The sequence below is a fragment of the Pieris napi genome, chromosome Z (assembly GCF_905475465.1).
Source record: "Pieris napi chromosome Z, ilPieNapi1.2, whole genome shotgun sequence".
In the NCBI taxonomy this organism is placed as follows: domain Eukaryota; kingdom Metazoa; phylum Arthropoda; class Insecta; order Lepidoptera; family Pieridae; genus Pieris; species Pieris napi.
The window spans coordinates 2,016,520-2,041,786 of record NC_062259.1 but is presented as its reverse complement, the minus strand read 5'-3'; the positions used below and the strand labels follow the sequence as shown (position 1 = coordinate 2,041,786).

General features: G+C 34.9%; 1 protein-coding gene across 3 annotated transcripts in view; it reads left to right on the top strand.

Moving 5' to 3' along the window:
* The window catches only part of LOC125062317 (unconventional myosin-Va), a 56,899-nt gene that overhangs the window by 18,138 nt on the left and 13,494 nt on the right, over positions 1-25,267 (top strand). For all 3 annotated transcript variants that reach the window (XM_047668146.1, XM_047668145.1, XM_047668144.1), the window contains exons 10-28: positions 1,104-1,350; positions 1,919-2,055; positions 2,521-2,641; positions 3,059-3,136; positions 3,599-3,825; positions 4,045-4,223; positions 5,315-5,395; positions 6,125-6,263; positions 6,992-7,149; positions 7,814-7,988; positions 9,080-9,169; positions 9,896-10,080; positions 10,625-10,881; positions 15,579-15,705; positions 16,894-16,969; positions 17,347-17,442; positions 17,643-17,751; positions 18,006-18,149; positions 18,543-18,622. In XM_047668146.1, the coding sequence (XP_047524102.1) occupies positions 1,104-1,350; positions 1,919-2,055; positions 2,521-2,641; positions 3,059-3,136; positions 3,599-3,825; positions 4,045-4,223; positions 5,315-5,395; positions 6,125-6,263; positions 6,992-7,149; positions 7,814-7,988; positions 9,080-9,169; positions 9,896-10,080; positions 10,625-10,881; positions 15,579-15,705; positions 16,894-16,969; positions 17,347-17,442; positions 17,643-17,751; positions 18,006-18,149; positions 18,543-18,622 (2,706 nt within the window). The remainder of the gene's footprint in view (positions 1-1,103; positions 1,351-1,918; positions 2,056-2,520; positions 2,642-3,058; positions 3,137-3,598; positions 3,826-4,044; positions 4,224-5,314; positions 5,396-6,124; positions 6,264-6,991; positions 7,150-7,813; positions 7,989-9,079; positions 9,170-9,895; positions 10,081-10,624; positions 10,882-15,578; positions 15,706-16,893; positions 16,970-17,346; positions 17,443-17,642; positions 17,752-18,005; positions 18,150-18,542; positions 18,623-25,267) is intronic.

The following is a 25,267-nucleotide window of genomic DNA, read 5'->3' as shown; positions in this document are numbered from 1 at the left end:
AAACCAATATTTGACATAAAAAATCACCGTATTTTACATATTTCTCTCACACATTTTTCGTCCTTCATCGTAAATAAATTTTTAACTGTACAAGGTCATCATCATGCCATCCATGTAGCTCGATGAAGACCAGCAGGTCTCTGAAATGAAACGCCTTGTCAGAAACACCTAAGAAAAAGATAGTAACATTCAACAGTTCTCTGTAGTCATCTCGCGGTTGATGTACTTCAAGTTGCTAAAAGCAAAAGAAATCCTGTCTGCGTCCACTTCTGCAAGAATGTTTGCATCAGTGCCATCTGTTATTGATTTGAAGTCGCTTTGTGTTCCAATTGTTCTTAAATATTTTGAATAATTGTATATTGTATTGGGGCAACGATTGATCCACTACAGCTGACAACATAATTTCCATTACGTGGTGACGTCAAGCAAACCAAAGCATATTTCTATCCATTTTGCGCTCCAAAAGAACGCATACTCCGTTATTTACTGCAGTATCAAACTTTTTACTTTATCGCTCAAATTCCACACCTATAGCTTCGTAGACAGCTGACGTACAATCTTCGCTTGTTCCACGTTTCAAATTTGGAACGGCGAGTTGTTGATCAACTCCATATCCTGATACCAAAATTGGCAGCCGATCTAAAGTTTCGTTACCAGTAATATCTTCTATAAGTTTACGGTCCCAATGTATTGTTAATGACGGAGGTTTATACTCGCTTTTGAGCGACTCTGCAACAGCTTTGCGATTTTTGACACACTACCGACGCATAGTATATCTATTAATATTAAATTCTGATGGTTCAGCATGCACTTTTCAAAGAAGATGTCACGACCATAGTTGCTTTTCAATCAATTTAGAGACTGGAAGCTAATTGACTGTTAATAATATACAAATTTATTTTATTTGTAAAAAATTTGACAGCTGGTAGCGACCTCTAAATCTTAACAAAAAAAAAAAGTGTTTCATATTTAGAGGTATATAATCGAATGAGAATATGCCCCGAGGATAATACAAAAGTCAAAAAATAAGGACCACCCTGTATAGTTTCTACAGTTATTGAAAATTGTTTAGAAGAATATACTAATATTTCTATAATTTTCAGTCAAACGATAAACACCTGTCAATAGTGTGTTCCTTACTCGGGGTGTCGACGCCCAAACTTTCTCGTTGGCTCACCCACCGTCGCATTGCGTCCGCGCACGAGGTGATCGAGTCGCAAATGGACGTGCAAAGGGCGGTGTTCGCGAAGGATGCGCTCGCCAAACGAATGTACGGTGAATTGTTCTCTTGGCTCGTGCAGGCTGTTAATAGGGCGCTGGATACTGGAAATGCTAAAAAACACTTTATTGGTAAGTTTTATACTTATTTAAAAAAAAGGGTGCGTGTACTTATGTACGCGCGTAAGAAGTTATACTTCTTTGGCATTATTAAAAATAGTTTTTGATTGCATGCAAATAATTAATTACAATTAAATAAGCAAAGACTGGAAAAGGAGTCATTACAGTCAATAAAGTTCAGTTTACATTTGAAAAATTAAATAAATAAATATTTATTATTATTCTCTTACATTAAGTGTAACATAAATTCTATTATTATTCAAATGTTGTTTTTAAATTATGTCCAATGCCGTAGCATCTTCCGTGGGCAACTTCATTCTGTTAATTTTGTGTCACGGTGCGCGCGCATCGTAAAATTTCACTCTCATCAATTTTTCATAACGCGCCTAAAGAAGTATAACTTCAAAAATTAAAAAGTACTAAAATTAAAAAAAAGAAATAGCTACAACTCTTGATCTTTTTAATTGTTTCTTAAAGCGTGAGACCGGATCATCGCATACTTATATTTTATATAGTGAGACCGAATAATCTCCCACTTTTAGTGTAATTTTTAAAAATACAATTTTTTTTTAAATTACAGGTGTCCTGGATATTTATGGCTTTGAAACATTTGAGATTAATTCCTTCGAACAGTTTTGTATTAATTACGCGAATGAGAAGTTGCAACAGCAGTTTAATTCCCACGTTTTCAAGTTGGAGCAGGACGAATATATTAAGGTAAGGTATTTTCAACAGTGAGACGAGGGTAGGGAATGGAATGCTTAGGTTTTGATGAATGAATGAGGAGCGGCATACAAGGCAAGTGGATGGTAAGGTGGGTGGTCTTGTCGTACCTGGATCACATCCAGGAGGTCTAGGAGATACCCACAAGCATGGTGAATGTCAGGACCGTAGTGGAGATCTGTGGTCTCTATACCTTCGGGAAAAAGTGTGAATTAATAATTGACATATATATGTTGTTAATGTTTTTATTTAATTTTAATTCGTTGTTGATAGAAATACTAAAAATTATGAAAATTTAATTTTGAATATCATTTGTACCAATTTGTGTCATTCGCACGTATACGAAGTATGATCGATATGATCGAAGATGATCAGTTTTTGAGGTTGTCAGAAGAATGATGGTACTGTTTTATTAAAGTAGTCATTGGAGTATTTTAAAAATCAAATTTTATATTTCAGGAAGAAATTTCATGGAAAATGATTGATTTCTACGATAATCAGCCCTGTATCGACCTGATTGAGGACCGTTTAGGCGTTCTAGCGCTTTTGGATGAAGAGTGTCGAGTCCCTCAGGGTTCAGGTAATTATAAATGGTGTTCAAATTCAATGGCCGCCATTTTAGTGGTAGCCGGGTCCATGACCTTGGGTTACATTACCAAAATTTTCCTAGCATCCCTGATGATTATGTAGGATTCTAATGGCTGGTTCAATATGAAATTAGTGTATAGGTATAGTGTTAAGGTGTGAAGAACTATTCTATATGCTGCGGATACTATTGACAATAGAGCAATGTTCTACAGTTATAGAAAACATGAATATCAACAAAAAAAATCTTGCATTAAAAGTATATTTATCGAAAGCTTTAGGCTGTAGAACATCGTGCTGCCGAATTAATGCGGGTGGAACCGCAAAATATAAAAGACACACAATTAAATTATTATAATATTAACTCGATAAAATTTTAAAGCAATTTTCATAATTTTTTTCGATTTTCCAGATATGGGTTTCGTCAGTAAATTACACGACAAATGTTCGAAGTACCCGCATTTTTTGAAACCGAGATTTGGTGCCGCTGGTATGTATCTTGATTATAAAAATATATATTTATACAGACTAGAAGTATAAATAAAAAATAATATGTATTTTTGATGGTAAATCAATCAAGAAATTTAAAAACTTAGTACATTTTATAATTTTTTCATTAAGAACAGATTTTCGAAAGTTTCCCTGGATTTTTCTGGTATGCCATAATTAGATCCTTATCATGATGACTCTATCCTTGGGATTTCTCCTTTTAAACAAAATCGCGTTATTTTTTTATCTATATTTAAAGTTTTCATTGTATTATATCGCCCCGGAAAGAAGTTTTACGTAAATAAAAAACACTCTTAATGGTGTCATGCAAGGTTGAAATCTGCATCCAAGATACTTTTTCACTGTTGTTAATGATGATGTTCTAGTAATAATTTATTTGGTATTTACGATGACTTTTTAAATTTTTTTACTCTTTACATAACTCCTCTATTATATATTCCAGCGTTCATAATAAAACACTTCGCTGATAACGTAGAGTACCAATGCGGTGGGTTCCTAGAGAAGAATAGGGACACAGTATTAGAGGAACAGTTGGAATGTATAAAATCAGCGACCAATTGTCGTCTGATCAGGACGATTTTTGCTGAGAAGCAAACGGACCATTCTGCGACGTTGCCTCCGCCATCTAAAAGACGCACTATGCCTTCTTTGCCTATGGGTAGTCTAACTGTGAGTATATTTTGAGGGTAGTTTAAATTTTTCGAGTTTACTAAAGTGTGGGTAGTTTTAAATTATAAAGAATACTAATAATGTGGGTAGTTTAAGATTTCCAATCTTTACAAAAGTTATGTCCACTTGGGGAATTCTGAAAAACACGGTTAAAATAAATAAAATTTGAATTCTTTCACAACTTTCTTTTTTTTTAAAGTAATATTTGAATTGCTTCAGCAACCACCTCGCCGTGCCTCCACTCAAAAGCAAACAGTAGGTGCCCAGTTTAGGCTGTCCTTGTCGGCGCTGATGGCAACATTATCGGCCACAACCCCCCATTACGTTCGCTGCATCAAACCGAATGACACAAAACAGGCCTTCCAATTCGACGCCGCGAGAGCTGTCAATCAGTTACGGTGAGTTCTTGTTGATTCTACAAGTTTTTATATTGGTGTTGTTTATTTAAAAATATTAATGTTAATGCTGCTATACTTAACACATTTATGTTGTTGTTTATCTTCACATGTTTACGTTGATGCAACTTATCTAAGTTGTTTACTTACTATTATTAAAACATTTGGTGATGGTCAGATCTGTATCATGCGATATTAATCTATATATATATAAGAAAAATGGTCTTCGTTTGAGGCTCCTTCACGCCTAAACCAAATTTTTACTAGATGGTAGCTATTTATTTTTTAAATTCCAACGTTCCTTCATTTTTTTATTGCTGTTTTACTTTTATGAAAATTTATACATACGGACTTCACCGCGGTAACATTCGGGGAGGCTTCCTAGAACCTCAAAACGTCAACATCTGTTAAAAACACGATTTTCTTAGCGGGAAGTTAAAAAGAAGAATAATAAAAATATGAAAAAAAATAATAATAATTAAACATAAAATTTTATTTATTTCCTATTTTAATTCGCCCAGCGAAACGGACGGGAAACGGCTAGTAACATATAAATCATTAAACCTAGTTAATAATAGAACAAAAATATGTTTAAATTATAATTACATATTACAATTGTATTATTTGGGGATCCTGTTCAGTAATGTCCTACCTATGTCAGGTAGTCGAAGGTTCGATTCACGGCACCAATGAACATTCTATGTGCCCATCTAACGAAGTGCATAACCAAATGTTACATAAAAATATAGAACCTTAATCTTAAGTAATCTCACGGATACATGAATGACGATGCAATACAAAAGAAAAGGAAATACAAGAAATACACAATGTTTATGCAAAAGAGTTGTAAAAGATGTTTTGGAGGTAGCCAATCGTATGGAGTCGGGCAGCCTATACCACAACTTAATGGTTGAGATCGTAAATGAATTGCCTATGAAGGATAAGCTGTGGGATGGAATTTCCAATAAACATCTATTCAACATCACAATCGAAAACTAATACGTTGCAGCCAGTTTACTGAAAAAAATACAATAATATATTTTGCGCCTACCCACATATACCTACCCTCTTTTTATAAAATTTGTTTTTTGCAGAGCTTGTGGTGTTTTGGAAACTATACGTATATCGGCAGCTGGTTTTCCATCAAGATGGCTGTATCAAGATTTCTTCTACAGGTAAGAAATACATATATATTTATTTTATTTTCTATAGTTTCATAGAAGACATTAACATCTACAGAGTCCACGATGTCTATGTCTATAAATCCAGCCGTATAAAGCCAGTTATCATCATCGTCATCAATGGCTATACAGCCCCTTGTGGTGTCCTCAAGGACACTTCGCCATCGCAACATATTTAGTCCTTCTTGCCTCCTTCGCTTGCCAACTTCAAACCACTGGTTTCGAAGACTTGCTCTTGCCTTGCATACGACCAACCAGGCTCCAGAAGACAAAACTACTCCTTAAATGGAAATTGTATTAGTTTTTACAACAAACTCCAAAGCGAAATTAGAAAATTATCACTAAATAAATTTCAAGCTCGTGTTAAACATAAATGAATCAATAGAGCTTTTTATAAATTTGACTGTTATTTATTTATTTTTTATTTTTTTATTCTTAATCCATCTGCAATCAGCCTCTTGGCTTTTATCAGATTTTCAGATCAGACTGTTATTTAAATGATCCTAATCCTTGGGATTGATTTGCAGTTCAGAAAATTTGTATGACTCAAAACTTGGCGATTAAAAAGAGTTTCGGAAAGTTTCTTGCCAGTTCTTCTTGCTTCTACGCCCTTGACTTGACAAACTGGTAGTAAATGTAAATTTAGAATTAATTAATCTGACGTCCATCATTATTTTGGCCACCAACCGAAGCTGAAGCCATATATATATATATATTTTTCAGATATCGCCTCCTTTGCCGCTTGAAAGAGATAGATAGATCGGATATAAAAAACACCTGTTCCCGAATCTTACAGAGATACGTTAAAGAGCTGGACAAATACCAGTTCGGTGCTACTAAGATATTCTTTAGGGCTGGGCAGGTAATTTATTTTTTGTTAGAATTTTTTTAAATAATAAATTATACTATACCAAAATGCATTAAAAATAATATTGTTTATATACGAAGAATCAATGTACCTTAGAAGAAAAGAACTTAACATCAGATAAGCCTCCTGTTAAAAAAAAAATAACAGTTTGAATTTCATCAAATTCAGTTCATTAGTTGAAGTATCCACGCCTTTCTGTAATTGGTTAATGTTGACAGTTTGAAGTAGATTATCTTTTGAAGTTATACTTCTTCAGGCGCGTTATGAAAAATTGATGAGAGTGAAATTTTACGACGCGCGCGCACCGTGACACAAAATTAACAGAATGAAGTTGCCCACGGAAGATGCTACGGCATTGGACATAATTTAAAAACAACATTCGAATAATAATAGAATTTATGTTACACTGAATGTAAGAGAATAATAATAAATATATATTTATTTAATTTTTCAATTTTTCAAACTGAATTTTATTGACTATAATGACACCTTTTCCAGTCTTTGATTATTTAATTGTAATTAATTATTTGCATGCTATCAAAAACTATTTTTAATAATGCCAAAGAAGTATAACTTCTTAAGCGCGTACATAAGTACACGCACCCTTTTTTAAGACAGTTTACTGCGAGTCCGTAAATATTTATTTTTTATTAATTTGAGGTTCCCATCTCCCGAACATCAAACCAGCTTGACGTTATTTAAAATATCCATACAATTTCTAGGTGGCATATCTAGAAAAAGTACGTGCGGACCTCCAACGGGCGTACTGTGTTCGCGTGCAATCTTGCGTACGCGGTTTTTTGGCTCGTAGGAGATATATGCGGGTCATGAAAGCCATCAGGGGCATACAGGCATATGCTAGAGGGCATATCGCTAGAACGTAAGTTTTTATTTTTTTCAAATGTCAAGGATGCGCGTGCGACTCTCTACCCTTCGGCTTTTGCTATTAACACTAGTTCGTACGAAGGAAAATATCGTGAGGAATTAAATCCAACCAACAAAGGCTTATCACCTACTTGCCTCATGAAACAGATGCATGACCAGCTTATATTTCCACCACTGTAAACATATATTTTTCTGGTTATGTATACAATCATTTCATCATTAGTCGTCGAGGCATACGAAATTCTACCCCTACCCTCTCACTTCGAAGTCCGTCGTTCCACAACTGAGCGTTTAAAGGCAGTTTCTGTTGCCCACCAATAATACCACAGAACTATTTCCGTACCAATTCGACTTAGTATTCTTGACTCAATATTCTTTAAAGAGCGAGCGAGCGAGACTGATTCTTAAAAAGCCGGCAGCGCACTCGTGAGCCCACTGGCGTTTAGTACCCATAGGCGGTAGGTATTTCCGAAAAAAATCGACTAGAGCCCTTCAAAGAGCGTACCTGTTCTTAAAAGACCGACCGCTCTCCTGGCATTGTCCATGTATCACTTAACATCGGGTAGCCTCCTGCCCGTTTGCCCGCGCCTCCCCCTGTTCTATAAAAGTCGGCTTAGTCTGGACTTCAACTTCTCTGAATTGCCTTGTATACATTTCAGTAAAGCCCAAGAGATTCGTCGTACGCGAGCTGCAATCAAAATCCAGAAGCATATTCGCGGTTGGCTTTTAAGGAAACGCTATATTAAATTAAGAAAACTTGCGATTGGACTCCAAGCCCGCATCAGAGGATATCTGGCGAGAAGGAATTACAAGGAGAAGAGGTTCTTACAAGCGGTGAGTATTATGGGATTGTATTGTTGTAGATATGAAAATAATGGTGCAAAGGTTGTATTTTCTTTTTAAGTATAAGAGGATTGTAAAGGATGTTACAATGATTTGAAGTCAGACTAGACCTTAGTTAATTGATTAAGAAACTTAAACGTTAGGTTTTAGGAAGAAATTTTTCAAAACATAATGAAAAACTGAAAGTGAAATAAATAGGTACCAATTTTTTTTTTCATGGCTCTGGCACGATTTGTGCCTTATCCAGCGTCAAGTATTTTCGATATATAATATAATTCGACCGTGTGTCCTAACATGTGCGGTTTTAGGCACTCGCTCGGTACCGCACAACCCTCCCAAAGGCCGAGAACAAATTTAAATTTAAACTTAGGTACCAATTTTAATAAATTTTCGAATAGTCCTAACAATCATGATCACGCGTGGGGCGTGGGCCACACGTTCGTAGACACTGGGTTAGAGCATACCCAGACGCAGGCACTATTCATCATTGACAGTACATTCGTACAACTAACATAAATTATATATATATAATGGTATCAATCGCTTATACGAGTACTGGGAATAAATAAGGCGCAACTGCGTTTCTCTGTGAATACAAAAGATTTATTTACAAAAGAAATATCTATTAATTTACATTTATAAAAAAAATATATTTACAAATTATTCACTCATCTGTGAATACAAAAGAAACAACATTTAAAGCCTATATTCTAGGTTTTATAAAATAAAATAATAAAATTAAAACATCTTACATCTATTATGTCAAGTGACAAATTAAACATCGTCGATCAGACGGCAAAGAAGAAAAATAAAATATAAAAAGAGTTTGTATAGGAAAATATATTATGTTTTCCTTACATATTTAATAACAAAAAACAAATACTAAAAATATAGTCAAATATGAAATACATAATATCTACAAACATAATCACAAGAAGACATATTTGTTTCACGTGACGTAAAAAAACAACTAGAAACTCTTCTTAAATAACTCTTTTTAAAGTCATGTTTTATACATATACTTAATAACCCTTTATTTCTCATTTAGCAACGAGGGTAGATGATTATTTTTCATATTTCAGACTGTCACAATACAACGCTACGCGCGTGGGTACTTGGCTCGTAAGAGAGTCCGTCAAATGAAGAGACACATCGTCGTGGCTCAGGCTGCTGTAAGTATAATTTAATTCTAAACATCAATTGAGTTTGTTTCTTTTTTAGTACATACCAATATATGGATTTTGCGATAGAGTTCGCTTTTCCCGAATATAAACCGCAATTTTTCACTCCAACAACCCTTCCTCAGACTTTTATTTTGCGATTCATTTAAATAGATACAAGTTTTTTTAAGAAATTAGTTTGAAGATAGTAAAAGTACGTAAATTAAAAAAAATAAGAGCTTAGTGGGCTTCAGCGTGCGACTCTCATCCCTGAGGTCGTAGAACTCCGTGCACCAATGGACTCTCTAACGCGTTGAACATTCGCTCGTACGGAAAATATCGTGAGGAAACCGGCTTGCCTTAGACCCAACAAGGCACAGAAGGCTGATCACCTACTTGCCCATTAGATTGACAATCATGAAACGGATACAAAAATCTGAAGACCAAACCTAAAAAGATTGTAACGCACTGATTTAATTAAAATTACTAGCATAGACGTCCTGTACTCGTAAATACAACACACACACACACAATTTCATTAGAATAGACACCCCCCAGTATAGACAGTATTAAAAGTCTGTTTTTTTTTCTTTTAAATAGAACAGATGGCAAACGGGCAGGAGGCTCATCTGGTGTTAAGTGATTCCGCATTCACACTGCCAGAGGGCACGCGAGTGCGTTGTCAGCCTATTAAGAGATTGTACACTCTTTCAAGCACACTATTGTTTATACTTTTAGATCCGCCGATTCCTAGCCCGTAGACAATTTAAGCGTCTACGCATTGAAGCAAGATCTATAGATCACGTGAAGACGCTGAACAAAGGGTTGGAGAATAAGATTATTTCGCTGCAGCAGAAGTTGGAACATTATCAGAATAAATCAAAAGTGATTGAGCCGCTGCAGGCTACAATTGTGGAGTTAAGGTATGTATTTTCTAGTGATGGTTATCATGGCTTATTGGTGCTTTGAGCACCTATTGCCTAAGGCGTTGATTAGTCGATGGAGCATTTTTGCTTTGCATGTTTTAAACAATATAGAAAATTAATAATAATTTTTACAGAAATAGTTTTTTAACTATTAAAGAATATAGAAAATACAGAAAAATTGTTGTCTTAGTAAAACATGTTTTTCTTTGCATTACGAATAGGTTAACAATAACAATTTTTATTAAAAAAAATGTTTTTTTCACTATGACTAGTTTTTAAAAAATATAGTTTTTTTTTTAATTTTTATCAGTAAGAATTGTCTTTTTACACTTGAAATTATTATTTAGATTGATTTTTAAACAACACAGAAAATATGAAATGAAAATACTTTAAATAATGTAGATTATACATAATATTTTTCTTAAATCTATATGTTTTTCCTAACCAAATATTTTATTGTAATGACAATAGCTGAAACACTTCGAAAAGTGACGTTTTTAAACATATATTTTATCTGTATTAAACACATTTATCCGTTTAGGTCCAAATTGGATAATTTGAAAACAATAGAAATCGAGACAAAAGCTCTAAAAGTCGACATTCAAGATAAGGACAACTTCTTAACATTCCTGAAAGAAGAGCTGGCAAAAGAGAAGGACAGCAACAAGAAACTAGCAGAGGAGAAGAGGCAGATCGAGTTGCGGTATAAGAGGGAGAAGGAAGAGATGGAGATGGAGAGCGAGAAGCTGGCGAATGAGTTACGAAGCTCCAAGGAACATTACGAAATGCTTGTTGAGGGTGAGTCTCTGAATTGCTGGTGTTCAACCCATGTTCACCAAAAACTCGGTTCCTTTGTGCCTAGGGTTTTTAACCTATTGCATAGATTTTATCGCGGGCTTTGAGCGCGGCGACCGAATCAAGAAATTCCGTAACGAAAATAAAAACCTAACACTCGATGACGTAATATAGGTGTGGCCAATACGCGTTAGAGCGGGACAGAACGTATACTGCGTCTCACATCGGTCTAACGTGATCGTGCAGCCGGTACGCGTTAGAGTAAGACAGACTATATAGGCGTGTTAGTCTGGAGTCTGGTAGAGTGGTAGATTGAATTAATATCAAAGAAAATACTTGAATTACGAATTATATCAAAGAAAAAAACACTGCATAAATAAAAAATAAATAAATAATTATAATTGCATAAGGTTATATAAAATGCTATGCAATAGCTTTACCGCCGTAGTCCCCGAGTGCCACACGTTTTTTTTACATGTGTAGGACGATATCAAGCATATCTGTGGCCGAGTCAAGGAAGCAGGGGAGTTTCAACTACTCTGGAAAAATCCTCCTGATATGGACGAGTTGTAGTCCGCTGGTCGGCGGGATATCTTGTGCTATTTATTTTTGACATATTTGACAATTTTGTGGCCAGATGTATTTCACAGATTGCGACGGCGTAGGCCGTAGACGGCGATTGTGCATCTTATGTACTGAATATTATATGCTTCAATGCATTATACTATGTAGTTTATGTATGTGTTTTTGTTAATATGTCGGAAAAATATCGTCATATGGACATCGTCAAAGCGGGTTTAGGGCGTCTTGGGGTAAAGGACGAGCACAAAAGACACGAAATATAGTTAGTATATTAACCTTTTTTAAATGAACCTTTTTGTATGTTATGTTAGCTACGAAATATTAAATAAAATAAGTATAGACAACATTGTATTACGAGTCTGAGGCTTAAGTTTCTCTTTAGTTGTTACTGTTTATTGCTTGTTCGTTTGTGTGTGTTCAATTTGTGTATTGTGTATAACAGCATACGCAGACGTGCATAATAATAATTATTATTATTAAGCCTCATTTATTCCTTAAAGTATTGATCCGATCCATCTTTACTTTACTTAAAATTTTATACAGAAATATTTTTTTCTTAAGAACTACAGGCCTATACAGGCCATTTTTTTACTTGGGGAAATTCATAGCGCATACCCTACCGCGGTGCGACTGCTTAGTACTGGAGGGTTATGTGGGACTCGCGATTGTGCATACCCACTAAAACCCAAAGGTGCCACCAATAATCGTCTGAGGCGGCCTCCTCTAACTTGCTCCATCTCTCTCTTTCTGGAGCATTTTTTGCAAGAGGGCGACCTCTCTTTTCCCTGGTAGCCCTTTCCACCTACCCTGTTGGCCCTTCTGATATTGTTCATGCGGTTTGGCCCGCCCCTTTCCACTTTAGTTTTTTGCAATGGTATAGTGTTTATAAAGAGCAGTGTTGGCCTAGTGGCTTTAGCGTGCAACTCTCATCCCTGAGGTCGTAGACCCCGGCTGTACCAATGGACGTTTGATGCGCATTTAACAATCGCTCGTACGAAGAAAAACATCGTGAGGAAACTGGCTTGCCTTAGACCCAACACGACGGCGTGTGACACATGAGGCTGATCGCCTACTTGCCTATTAGATACAAACACAGAAATCTGAGCCCAGACCTGAAAAGGTATCATGAATAATACTTATCTTTAAAATAATGTAAAAAATATGGGTAATTTAAAAAATATGTTTAATCATTATTTTTCATATTACCCTTATTTTTTTAAGCATGTAGCTTTGGTAGTATTTGATATATCCACGGATCTCCACTCGCCTAATCAAAAGATATATTGATAACGTAATATTCGAAATAAATTAAAACGTTATCATTTGATATTAAATTATCAGTAATAAACAATTGCGTGTACACGTTTGTGAACATTTTATTTGTGATTTTGATTCAACGTGACACAAGTATACAGTATCGGTAATTATACGTATATGTTATGATATATGTACCAAGGTATGATTATAAACAATGGTGTCCAATGAGGTAATTGAAGATCAAGATGTGGGTGTGTACAAATATGATGTGTGGTCTATGGAATTTGAGCAACGGTCACGCTTTTGGAAAGGTTATTATACTATATTTATCTTGGCAAGTTAGCAATCGTTATATTTCAGACAATCTACATAAAACTATAATTTAAAAAATTTATATATATACTGCTCAAAACAATTACGGGAACAAAACTTTAAAGTAGAACTAAACTTTTTACTTAAGGTTTTAATTATTACTGGCCACTAGATAATGTTAAGGCATTGTCATAGAAAATAAAAAACATAAGAGCATCGGCGTTTTGGTTAGTAGTCCTATAATAAAGTGGCAGTGTGTCTAGAAACATCTAAAAACAAAGTGACGTCTTTGAATTTTCATTACTTTCTAATCACAGAAAACACATTTTAAGTAGTTTTTTTCAATCTTTTGAGTATTAATAGAAATTGAAGTGAGCCTTTTGAGTATTGTTATTCATTGAAGCGAGTGAGTTTAGGTCATAATGCCAGATCTGACTGAATTGCATGTCTCCCGAGCTATCGCTTTGCTTGAAGAGGGTCGAACTATGCGTTATGTAGGAAATGATCTAGGAGTAGCCCCTTCTGTTATCTACAGACTTTAGAAGCGATACCGTGAGACGGGAGAATACTCACGAAGGCGTGGTCAAGGTCGAAAGAGAAAAACTACACGTTTGCAAGATCGCTACATCGTCAACTGTGCTTTACGTAACCGCACCACAACTGCAAGAGATCTACAAAATACACTAAGGACGGCTACTGGTGTAGAAATTTCCGACCAGACGGTAAGAAATAGGTTGTTGGAAGCCAATTTGAGATCACGCCGACCAGTTCGGGCTGTGCGTCTAACAATTCAAAATAGACAAGCTCGCCGACAGTTCGCGCAAAATCACGCTAATTGGCAACTTCGACATTGGAGGCCAGTGCTTTTTACTGACGAATCACGATTCCGTCTAACACGTTGCGATGGTCGTCTCCGTGTTTACAGACGCCCAGGCGAGCGATACATTGCAGCAGCAGTCCAGGAATATGACAAATTTGGATGTGGCTCTGTGATGGTTTGGGGCGGAGTTAGTTTGGACGAGCGCACAGATCTCGTCGTTGTTCCCGGGCGCTTGTGTGCTCAAACATACATTGAAAATGTGCTCGAAGATCATGTTTGGCCCGCAGCATATGGTATGGGCCAAGATTTTCTTTTAATGCAAGATAATGCCAGGCCGCATACTGCAGCCATCACGTCAGATTACTTACGACAGCAGGAAATCCGTGTAATGAAGTGGCCTTCCATGAGCCCTGACCTAAATCCAATTGAACACATTTGGGACTTGCTTGACAGGCGCATCCGGAAGCGTCCGATTGCACCTCAAACACTGCAGCAGCTCACTGAAGCGTTGATTGAAGAATGGGAGCGAATTCCACAAGAAGATATTCGGAGGATCATACGAAGCATGCCGCGTCGTTGTCAAGCAGTTATTAGGGCTCATGGAGGCCACACACACGTTACTAAAAGTCACTAAAGACGAATATTCAAACGATATAAGAATATTTCTTTGATGGACCTTTTTTATCACCAATTAGTTTTTCGTCTACAATGCACATTTTAATTTTTTTTTAATCAAACAAATACAAATTGATTTTTTTATTAATTGTAGTAATTAACAAATTAACAAGGTAAAAAATAGCGTACAAGTTAATTTAAATCTAATTTTAGTTTAAGCAATAGAAAGGAGAAAAATCTTGTTCCGCTAATTGTTTTGAGCAGTATATATTACTAGCAGTCCGGCCAAGCGTTGCTGTGGCTAAGGTTTTTGTTATATCACATAGTGGTAAACTATTCAAGGGAAATGGTAGGAGAACACCAGTCATGGGGACCACCATGCTTTGGTGGTAATGCCATTAAATTGTAGCTTAAGTGAAACGTTGGTACTTTCAACACAGCGCCATATTAGAATTGTGACTATCAAATAATAAACAAATATTTTGCAATAAAATAATATTGCGGGTATAAATTGAGATGTAAGATTCTATCCTATCTTTTAAGTTAGATCTAACGCACACGGCGTGCAAATTTGATTGAAATCAGTTCAGTAGTTTAGGAGTCCATAGCGGACAAACAACGTGACACGTAATTTATATATATATTATGATAGCCATCCTCAGGAATTAAAGTATCTATGGTAAAAACTGTATAAAAAACCGTTCAATTGTTTTTAACCTAATCGCGTTCAAACAGAGGAGTTAATTTTATATGTAACGATCTTAATATAGACACATACTTTACACACACAATTCACATAAAACATATAATGAATTATATATTAAAAACGTACTTGTATAATCTATGGTGAAAACTGTATAAAAATCCGTTCACTGGTTTTTGAGTTATTTACGTTTGTATAAAAGTAAAAGTAAAAAATCATTTAATCACATAGGTAACATAATGTACACTTATGACTTGTCAGTAAAGAAATACATATTAATATGTACTTCTAATTTTACATTTACTGCCAGTTCTCAAATCAAGGGCGTAGAACAGGAGAGAAGAACTGGCAATAAACTCTCCGCCACTCTTTTTAATCTCCATTTTTTCTGAACTTTCGATCTCCTTATAGAACGAGACAAGAGGCATGAAGCGGAGAAGAAGGCGCTTTGCCTGGAGTTGGAGAATGAGAGGCAGAGTCGGCAGAAGTTGCTCTCCTCCCAACATGATCTACAGGAGAAGATAGACTCTATGCAGCGGTAAGTTTTTTTGACGTTATACTTCTTTTGGCGCGTTAGCAAAAAATGGTGAGAGTAAATTTTTACGATGCGTGCGCACACCGTCACAAAAACCGAGACTCTAAAGTAAGCATAGTCAACATTTTAAAATAAGAAATGTCCATTTCTTTAATTATGTAAAAATATTTTTTTGTGATATTTAAATTAACTTTATTTAAGTACACATTGCGTTATAATAAAAATTTCAATGTATTAAATCCCTTTTTTCTATTAGCTAACATTAAAAAAAAGATTTTTATCTTGTTACGCCAAAGAAGTATAACTTCTAACGTGTGTACATACTTATGTGTATTATATTTAAAAATTCAGACAAATGTTTGTTTGACTTTTGTAAAGTCGGTTTATTACTGACGATAGTTGAACGTGACAACGTCATAAGAAAATACTGATGGAATGGTTGCATTTTTCAAAAGAAAATTTTTAATTTTATTTGATTGATAGATATTTTGTATGGATATAGAGAAGGAGGTAAATGGAAATCACAATTGAATTGATCAAGTTACATTTATTTGTACGCATAAATACAATTATTGCAATTTTTCTCGTTCCGCGCTCTTGCTTGCTCCATTGAATTATAAGACGTCACGTCAAAATTTACTCTAATTTTATATTTGTATTCTAATATTCCAAAATAATAAGCAGTGTTGTGTGCGACTCTTTCTATGTGCTCATTTAACATTGGCTCGTACGAAGGAAAACATCGTGATGAAACGGCGACGTGAAAACGTCGGTCTTCATCCCTGCGGTTCTGTAACTCACTTTTCGAACTCACACAGCGGTTTTCGCATATATGATAAACAATAAACTACAAGCTCCCACCTTTTCAGAATGCCAAATCATAAAATGACTGCTTAACGACTGATTTGAGAGCGACCACCGATGCGAAAACCGCTGTGTGAGTTACAGAATCGCAAGGCTGCTCTTGCAGCTGTTGTTGGACCAACCACGTGAGCCGTGTCAGTAGTTGGTCAAAGTTAAAGTGATGGTCAGAGATGGTCCCGGACTTAGGCGTGGATTAAAATTCTTATTTCCTTCAATAATACTAAAGTCATACTTAACGCTAAGTATTGTCTACGTACAGCCAAGCCGAAATTTGAATGAAAATTGTAAAATTTTAAAGGCGAAATTTGTCTAAAAATATTTTTTCAGAGTACCCTCAAAGGAGCATAGACGATCGTTATCCGATGCTAGTACTAATTCACAGCAGGAGACGACCGTTGAAGATGTATGTATACAATTATTAAATTTGCAAACTACCCTCTTTTTTTAATTCGTTGACGTTAAGAAACCTGACCGGGACGTTGTTGGCTCTTAGATTCGCCAAACTGTTTATATAAAATAAGTCGACCATCTTTAAAGGTCAATTAGTAGATCCTTAAAAAAATAAACCAACTTAAAAAAGTAGGTATTCTGAACCAATTTGACAAGATAAGACAAATGCTTAAAAAGCCGGAAACGCACTTGCGAGCTCTCTGGCAATGTGAGTGTCCATGGGTGGCTATATCACTTAACATCAGATGAGCCTCCTACCTGTTTTCCCCCATACAAAAGAAATGAATTCTAAATGAATTATTGTAACAGTTATCTGTATGTATTTGTCAGGACTTTGGTTATGGATCAGTTCGTTCAGTGGAAACCACCAGACCTGCTTTGGAAGCTGTCAATTGGTCAGCTGGATCGCATAACGGGCCGTCACCGGTAAGTTTGACTGTTCGTAAAACATTTAACAGTGACGGTAGATGCAAAAATACTTGTAAATCGAGGTAGTTTACTATATTTACAAAGAAATATTTTCTAATGGTAGAGGACTTTTATAGATAGAGAAAAATATGTTTATAAATAGAGAAATACTTTATAAATGGAGAAATACTTTTATAAATGGGGAAATACTTGGATAGATTGCAGATGCAGGGCTTGTACTACGGATGCAAAACCGAATTTCTATCTTGCAAAGTGAATATTCAAGGACTGCGAAGCGAGCTGGTGATTTAGAAGACAGACTGATGAGTGAGTATTTCTACTCCGATTTTTCATTCCGTAAAAATCTAAAATTTCATTAGTGTTGCTACTAAAAAGTTCTTCACCGAAAAAGGGACAGATTTGACCCATTTGAGGGCAATAAAAAATAAAATGCTACATATTTTTTATGTTTTACCTACAAAAAGGTAAATCTAAATATTTACTTACTCAAGCGACCACAAAAATAACAAATATTTCAATATCAACAATGTATCGAATTAACTTTAATTACTTTTTTTTAGGTCGACTCATGCTTCCACCATCGAATCCAAATAGCGATAGATTCAAAGTGGAAGAGCTGGAAATTGAGAACAAGAAACTTCGAGAGCAAATAGACAGGCTCCGAGCTGCTGGAGATAGTATTCTGCTGTCCAAGGAAGTTATAGGTATTTATGAAGAGTTTTCTGAAATTGGGGTCTGCATCATCCGCACCACTTTTTTTTGCGAACTGTGGAATTGGTGGAAAGAAGAGGAAGATACGACCTTCAATTATTAACGGCCAATCAGACATATTAAAATAGACAGGAAAATTTCACATTGATTATCATAATGTCATAATAATAACAATTATTTACAATTAAAACTTCTTTCTCAAAAGCACCTACTTAAATGAGTGCCCATGGGCTGTATTGACTTTTTTATGGCTATTCCGTAGGCTCGTAGTATAACTCTTTTTGTTTGTGCCATCATCCTTGATGTCCTAGCTTCCAACCCCGTGCACCAATATACTGTCAATCAGCGCAATTAACACATTTATTTTATTATTATTTCGTACACAGGACAAATAGACGCCATGCAACAGGAATTAGATAGACGTCGCGACGAATGTGTTCAACTGAAGAGCGTGTTATCGCATCAGGTAAGTTTCCATTTAAAACCATTAAATTCCATAAAATACCGTCAAATTGCGTTAACTGTAGCTGACGGAAATAAACGATACATTACTTTAAGTTAAATATTTTTTGAATAACAGGTTTTTTTTAATAATGGAAGAAAGGACACTGTGAAGCTAATCAAATGATGTAAACAGATGACAAAGTTACTTAAATTAAAACTAGGAAAGATTTCATTGAAATCCTTTTACCATTAAAATCCTAAATCCCTGAAGTATACTCCTTCTTTAAAGGCTAACCCATTTAAATAACCAGATGGGCTTCTTCCCTGGGAAACCTTCAATTGTTTAAAGAAAGAGTATCCTCCCTCAAAGGCCGGCAACGCACCCACTAAAAATGGGTGTCCATCTGCTGCGATGACTTCCCATTTTGGGCGACCCGTGGGCTCGATTGCCTTGAAAAAATGAAAAATATGATTATATTTGTACTACAAATTATATCTGATATTGCGATAAGATATCTCAACAAGATTTATCTGAATTTATCAGTTATTCAGATTTTTTTGTATAATCTAATTTTATTAAATTATTAACGTGCGTGTTAAATGTGACTAACTTTGAAATTATCATCAAATTCATTAAATTTGTTAATATACCAGAAATAAAACAAAACGAAAAAATATGTATATATGTTAGATAATAATGTAATAATTTTTAATAAACGATGTAAATAAATTATACATACCGACAATTAACCTCAAATCTATAAATTCACTCAAAACAGTTTATTCAAATCAGTTTTATCACTAATATTCTATATATATAGATATACTAATAAATAATAAATTATTATTTGTAAATACTATCACCGTCGTATATGAAATTGATTTAATAAAAACCACAAAATAATATTTATTTATTCACACTGTTTAATTGTACTGTTACGAAATACGTGTGCTAAATATATAAATACTAAAATATACAACTTGAACATAGTAATTATCGATTTCCATGCCACCTGGAACTAACTTTACGATGTAGAATTTAGGTGTCGGTGTGCGCGCGCATCGTAAAAATTCACTCTCATCATTTTTCTCCATGGCGCCAAAAGAAGTATAACTTCAAAAACTCGTATTTGTATTCACCTTTTTTACTCGTGTGTAATTACCAAAATCCCACGACTGTACATCTCACGTGGTGACAAGTAGCTATCGATTAAAATAACCTAGTTCTTGTTGTACTTTCTGTTTGAGAGGGAATGTCAAATATTCATCAAAAATACATTCAAAATATAAATTTTCGATTTTGAAGTAATATTGTGATATTTCAATTATACTCCAAGAGTTGATGCTTTAGTTTGTTTGTTTCTAGGTCTAAATTGTATTGAATCGTGCGTTTTTTAAAATAAATGTACCCCTTAAAAACCTACTGGATATTTTGATTCCCCCCAAATTTAGGGAAATCAACTGCCAACTGGCCGTTCATCAAATTATCGTTCTATATGTTCTATGATTCCGACTGAAGGACTCTGTATCCATGGTTATGAAATAAATTATTAAAAATTAAAAAAAAATCGTTCTATATGAGAGCCTTTTTAATAATTTCCCTTAATTCGAGTTCAGGGTTAAGATGGGTATCAAATCTAGGAGAACAAGTATTTTTTTAAATTCAAACTACTAAGAAACGTTTAAAGATAAAAATGCAATTTATCTTAGTTTAAATATGTCGGAGAAATCGGGATTAGCGGGATTAGTGGGCATATCGTACTGTATTTAATATAGATTGATTACTTTTAACATTACAAATAGCAATTTTAGTTTCAAATATAACGAGCAGCGGGTTAAAGGTCTCACTTTTACGCAATATAACCAACAAATCACTTAGGGAGCGTTCAAGTATTACGTCACGCAATTTTTGTAAATTCTTGACCCCCCATCCCCCCCATAACGCGCCGTAACGTTTTTCTGTACCCAATCATAAAACGTTTCGTGACCACCTACACCACCTGTTTGTACCTAAAAGTTACCATTATGTGGTGTAAAGTACTTTACAGACGAAACTAATATTAACAATAACGCGTAATTCAATCCCCGCCCCGCACCGTAACGTTTTACAAAAGGACCCCCTCCCCCCCAAAATTCGTTACGTAATACTTGAACGCTCCCTTAGACCCAACTCGGTCCAACGTCTCATCACCACAATGCTCCACTGGTTACTCAATCAGAACTCCCCTGCGTTCCCTGAACGACCCCAAACGACCCCAAAAGACCCCTGACCCCACTCCAGACATTTCCTCGGCTCTGTTCAAATATTCGTACTTTTATTCGCTAAGTAATGATTCTTAATTATGAAACAATTAAATAAATATAGTTTAAAAAAACTATAAAACACGCTTTTCACACACATAACTAAAAACTGAATAAAACCAGTATTTTTTGTTCATTACCATTTTCAGCCTAAATTAGGAATTATTTTTCACTTTTTAGTTTGATGTGCTTTAAAAGCGTGTTTTATAGTTTTTTTTTTAAACTATATTTATTTTCCACCTTTTAGTCCTAGCAGCAATACGTGTTATCTCAATTTAATCGTATTGCTTTGTGGACTTAAAAAAAATTCATTGTTTTTTTCGAGATAAACCTATAAAATTATTATATTGTCGCTGATTCTTTATAAGTGTACAAAGTTTGAATTAAATCTGTCCGTTTAAAGTGGGTCAAAATCGAGTCCGAAGGAGTCGGATTCATACATACATACATACATACAGGTGAAGCTAATATAAAGCGTGTAATAACAAATTAAAATATGATTTTTAAAAGTAATAGAAGGAATCTTAATTATTAACCAAAACACCAAATCAATGGTCAATTGACTCGATCAGAAGATTTCCTGATAATCGGAACATTCTTTGACATATAAAAATAAAATACATAAGAAAAAAACTGAAAAAATATTTTTCTTTAAGGCGGTAAAGTTGCCAAATCAGTGTCAGTCAAAGATGACAATTGTCGATTTTGACTTTGACACACGAACCGGCGTTTCGGCATGATGGCGCAGGAATAGTAAAATTTTAACCGCCGTCGCGTGCGCATTTGTTTCTATTCGCCATTTTAAGGATACAGTGATTGGAGTGAGACACCACCATTCATGGTAAGTGCTCGTCTTAGTCTGATCGATTGTTGGATTCCTTTTTTTATTATACTGACACGCGACAGCCGAACCAGCGCATATTATTTTATCGAGAGCATCCGAGGATAGATTATTTTATCCGAGCATTAGAGAGAGCAGGGATATAGCTTTCGGATCCCCAGGCCCACACATATTTTTTTGATCCTTCCCAAGCCGTAGGTATATGTATCATATCTCTTAGGCATATTTATTGTCGTATTTTTTTTCAATTTTGTACGTTAGATGAAATTGCCGGTGGGCATTTTCTTACCGACAAATTTAATATAGATTTTTTAAATATTATTTATAAATCTATTATCGTATTCACGTATTTAATAATAGATTGTGCCTGATTCGGTGAGAATAATCATGCGTAATTAGTATCTACCTACATCGCTTTTTTCTAAAAATTGTTTCATAGTTAACGTTCGTAATAAACGATTCGGTTGAATTTATTCGTATTGTTGATATTTTATTTTATTTTTATAAAGTTAATTTTGAAATAATTAATAATTATTTGTGGTTAAGATGGATAAATTAGATTTTTATTTTTAGCACTTAAAAAATTAGACAACGAAACAATTATTTCATTTCAGAATTCTTTTAGAAAAGACAAAATTACTTTGTTATTCGCAATTAATTATTTTTCGATCAGTTATACACTTGTCCTGATTTTTTGAAATTAAATGCAAGAGAACGATTCAATATCATTAAAAAACTAAATTATTGCGTAAAATGTTTAAGCGTAAAACGTAAAACCACAAATTGTAATTCTGTTAAAAGTTGTAAAAAGTGCAATACGCACAATACATTGCTGCATTTTTCGTCAAATATATTTGAAATCAGGCGAAACCGTTCGAACCTGTTATTGATGGACTGCGATCAAACGCTCGAGCCATTGAGTCGCAGCGTGAATCATTGCTAGTCGATTGTACCCCGCGTAGTAGTATCTGGCTCCTTCGAACCTAATAACAATCACGCGCCGATTTCTCTGTTTATTTCAGAATGAAGCGAATACTTTAATAACACAACCGTCAACGGTTTTACTTGGTACTGCCCGCGTATGTACTTTTGATACGCGCGGTAGCCCGCATTTTTTGCGTTGTCTTATAGACATTGGCTCTCAAAATCTAATTGTTGGATTCCTTTTTGACGTGATAACGTCTTTAAAATCGTTTTAGTCGGGTGACATGTTCAGATACTTGTGTCACACCAAAACCTCACGAGCGCGATCGCAGGTACAACGAGAGAGAGACGGACCGATCTCCCGTCTCATCTCGAGCGCTGCCAGTCATTCCGTGAATGTATGAAGAAAAATGTATATCATAGTCGAATAAGTAAACTTGTCATTTTACACCCGAAATTTATCATCAAAAGTGTGAATAAAACGATAGATGTAATTTAAAATTTGAAAAAATTGTTATCTTCATTAGTTCCTTACTTCCCAAAAACTTATATCACCAATAAGCTGTTATCACGTAAACATCTCGATCGTAAACCTAGTGGTTAGTACCCCTGACTGCGAATCCATGGGTCCCGGGTTCGATCCCCGGCTGAGACAAAACATCGATGTGATGAGCATTTGGTGTTGTGCTTAGGTCTTGGGTGTTTAAATATGTATTGATATGTCTATCTATCTATAATATGTATGTGTATCTGTTGCCTAGTACCCATAACACAAGCTTCACCAGCTTAGCATGGGACTAGGTCAATTGGTGTGAATTGTCTAATAAAAAATAAATAAAAAAAAGGTTCCAGATACCCAGGCCCACACAAAGACTATATAATAACTTTAAAAAATTAGCTCACCGTGTCCTTTTTAACATTGATCTGTTGCTGATGTGGAAATTTAAACAAGTCAACCAGAGAATTCCATAAAGGCTATATTGATAACCAATTCGACTTAGGGTCCTTCAAGAAAAGAGCGTATTCTTAAAAGGCCGCCAGCGCACTTGCGAGCTTTGGTAATGTGAGTGTCACTGGCGGCGGTGTCACTTAACATCAGATGAGCCTCCTGCCCGTTTCCCTCCTGTTACATACATTTAGCTGAGATTCAGAAATGAGAAGGGAAGAGAAGGTGTCTCCATCAATTTTGTTTATATGTATTCAGAAACGGTCCAGCCAAAGTGATGGCAGTGGTGCCAACTCCCACAAAATATTCCTAGAACTTCAAATAAAAAATTATACTGAAGTATTGAAATTTTTATTTCATTCATATTGTGCCTCGGTTTCAGAGGTACTTTCAAATATGAATTAAAAATACATTCAAGTAGTGTAAAATAGCTGTTGTGTTTTTTTTATTTTATTTCCAACACACAAATATACAGTAATTGCAATATTCTTAACTTAGATAATAATAATAATAATTAATAATTAAGCCTCATTTATTCCTTAAATTTTTTTTACAAAAAGTTACAAAATATACTCACACACATAAAATACATACACATATATATAATTATAAATATATATACATATATTAATAGAATATATATATATATATATATCTTAATATATATATTTCTTGTGTGCGTGTGTATGTGACTGAACTCCTCCTAAACGACTGGACCGATTTTGATGAAATTTTTTGTGTGTGTTCAAGGGGATCTGGGAATGGTTTAGATTCACAAATCAGCCCGCCAGATGTTAAGGGTAGTCCACCCCTAATTTTTATTTTTTTATTTATAGATAAAATTTTATTTTTTATTTTTTTTATGTTACAGAATTAAAAAATACATACAACCCCTAATTTTCAACCCTCTACGATCAACCCCTATTTTTTTATTATAAATGATATACATGGCAAAACGACGTTTGCCGGATCGGCTAGTATATATATATATGTATGTATATATACATACTATTTTTCCTTAATGAGTATAGGCCTCCTCCAATTGACTCCATCTCTCTCTGTTTTGAGCATTTTTCTCCCAATCCTCTCCACCAACTTTCTTAAGCTCGTCGGCCCACCAGGCAAGAGGGCGACCACGCTTTCTTTTTCCTGGTGGCCCTTTCCACTTTGTTATCCTTTTTGTCCATCTGCCATTATTCATTCGAGCGGTATTGCCCGCCCATTTCCACTTAAGTTTTTTGCAATAGGACAGTGCATCAATAACCTTTGTTTTGTTTCTTAGATAATAATAATAGTATTAAAAAATACTTAATGTGGCGTTAATGCTGGGATTTGGCCGTTATTCCTTGAGGAACTGAAATCTTTAATTAATGATTAAAGATAAGTTATTCCAAAATATTATCTTTTATAAATTAAGTTTTCTCATTGAAAAAAGTACCCCTTAATACCTGGACATTCCACCTAAATTTGTGTCGAAAATTTCCAAGTTGGCATCACTGTTAAGCTAAGCTAATCTGGCGGCCCCAAACGGACACTTGTGTAATAACAGATTAAACTTCAAAATGCTTCTCGTTAATAAATAAACGTTTATACCATATATATACCAAAAACAATAGAACCAGACAATCAAGTCATGTCAATCAGACAAGAAATTC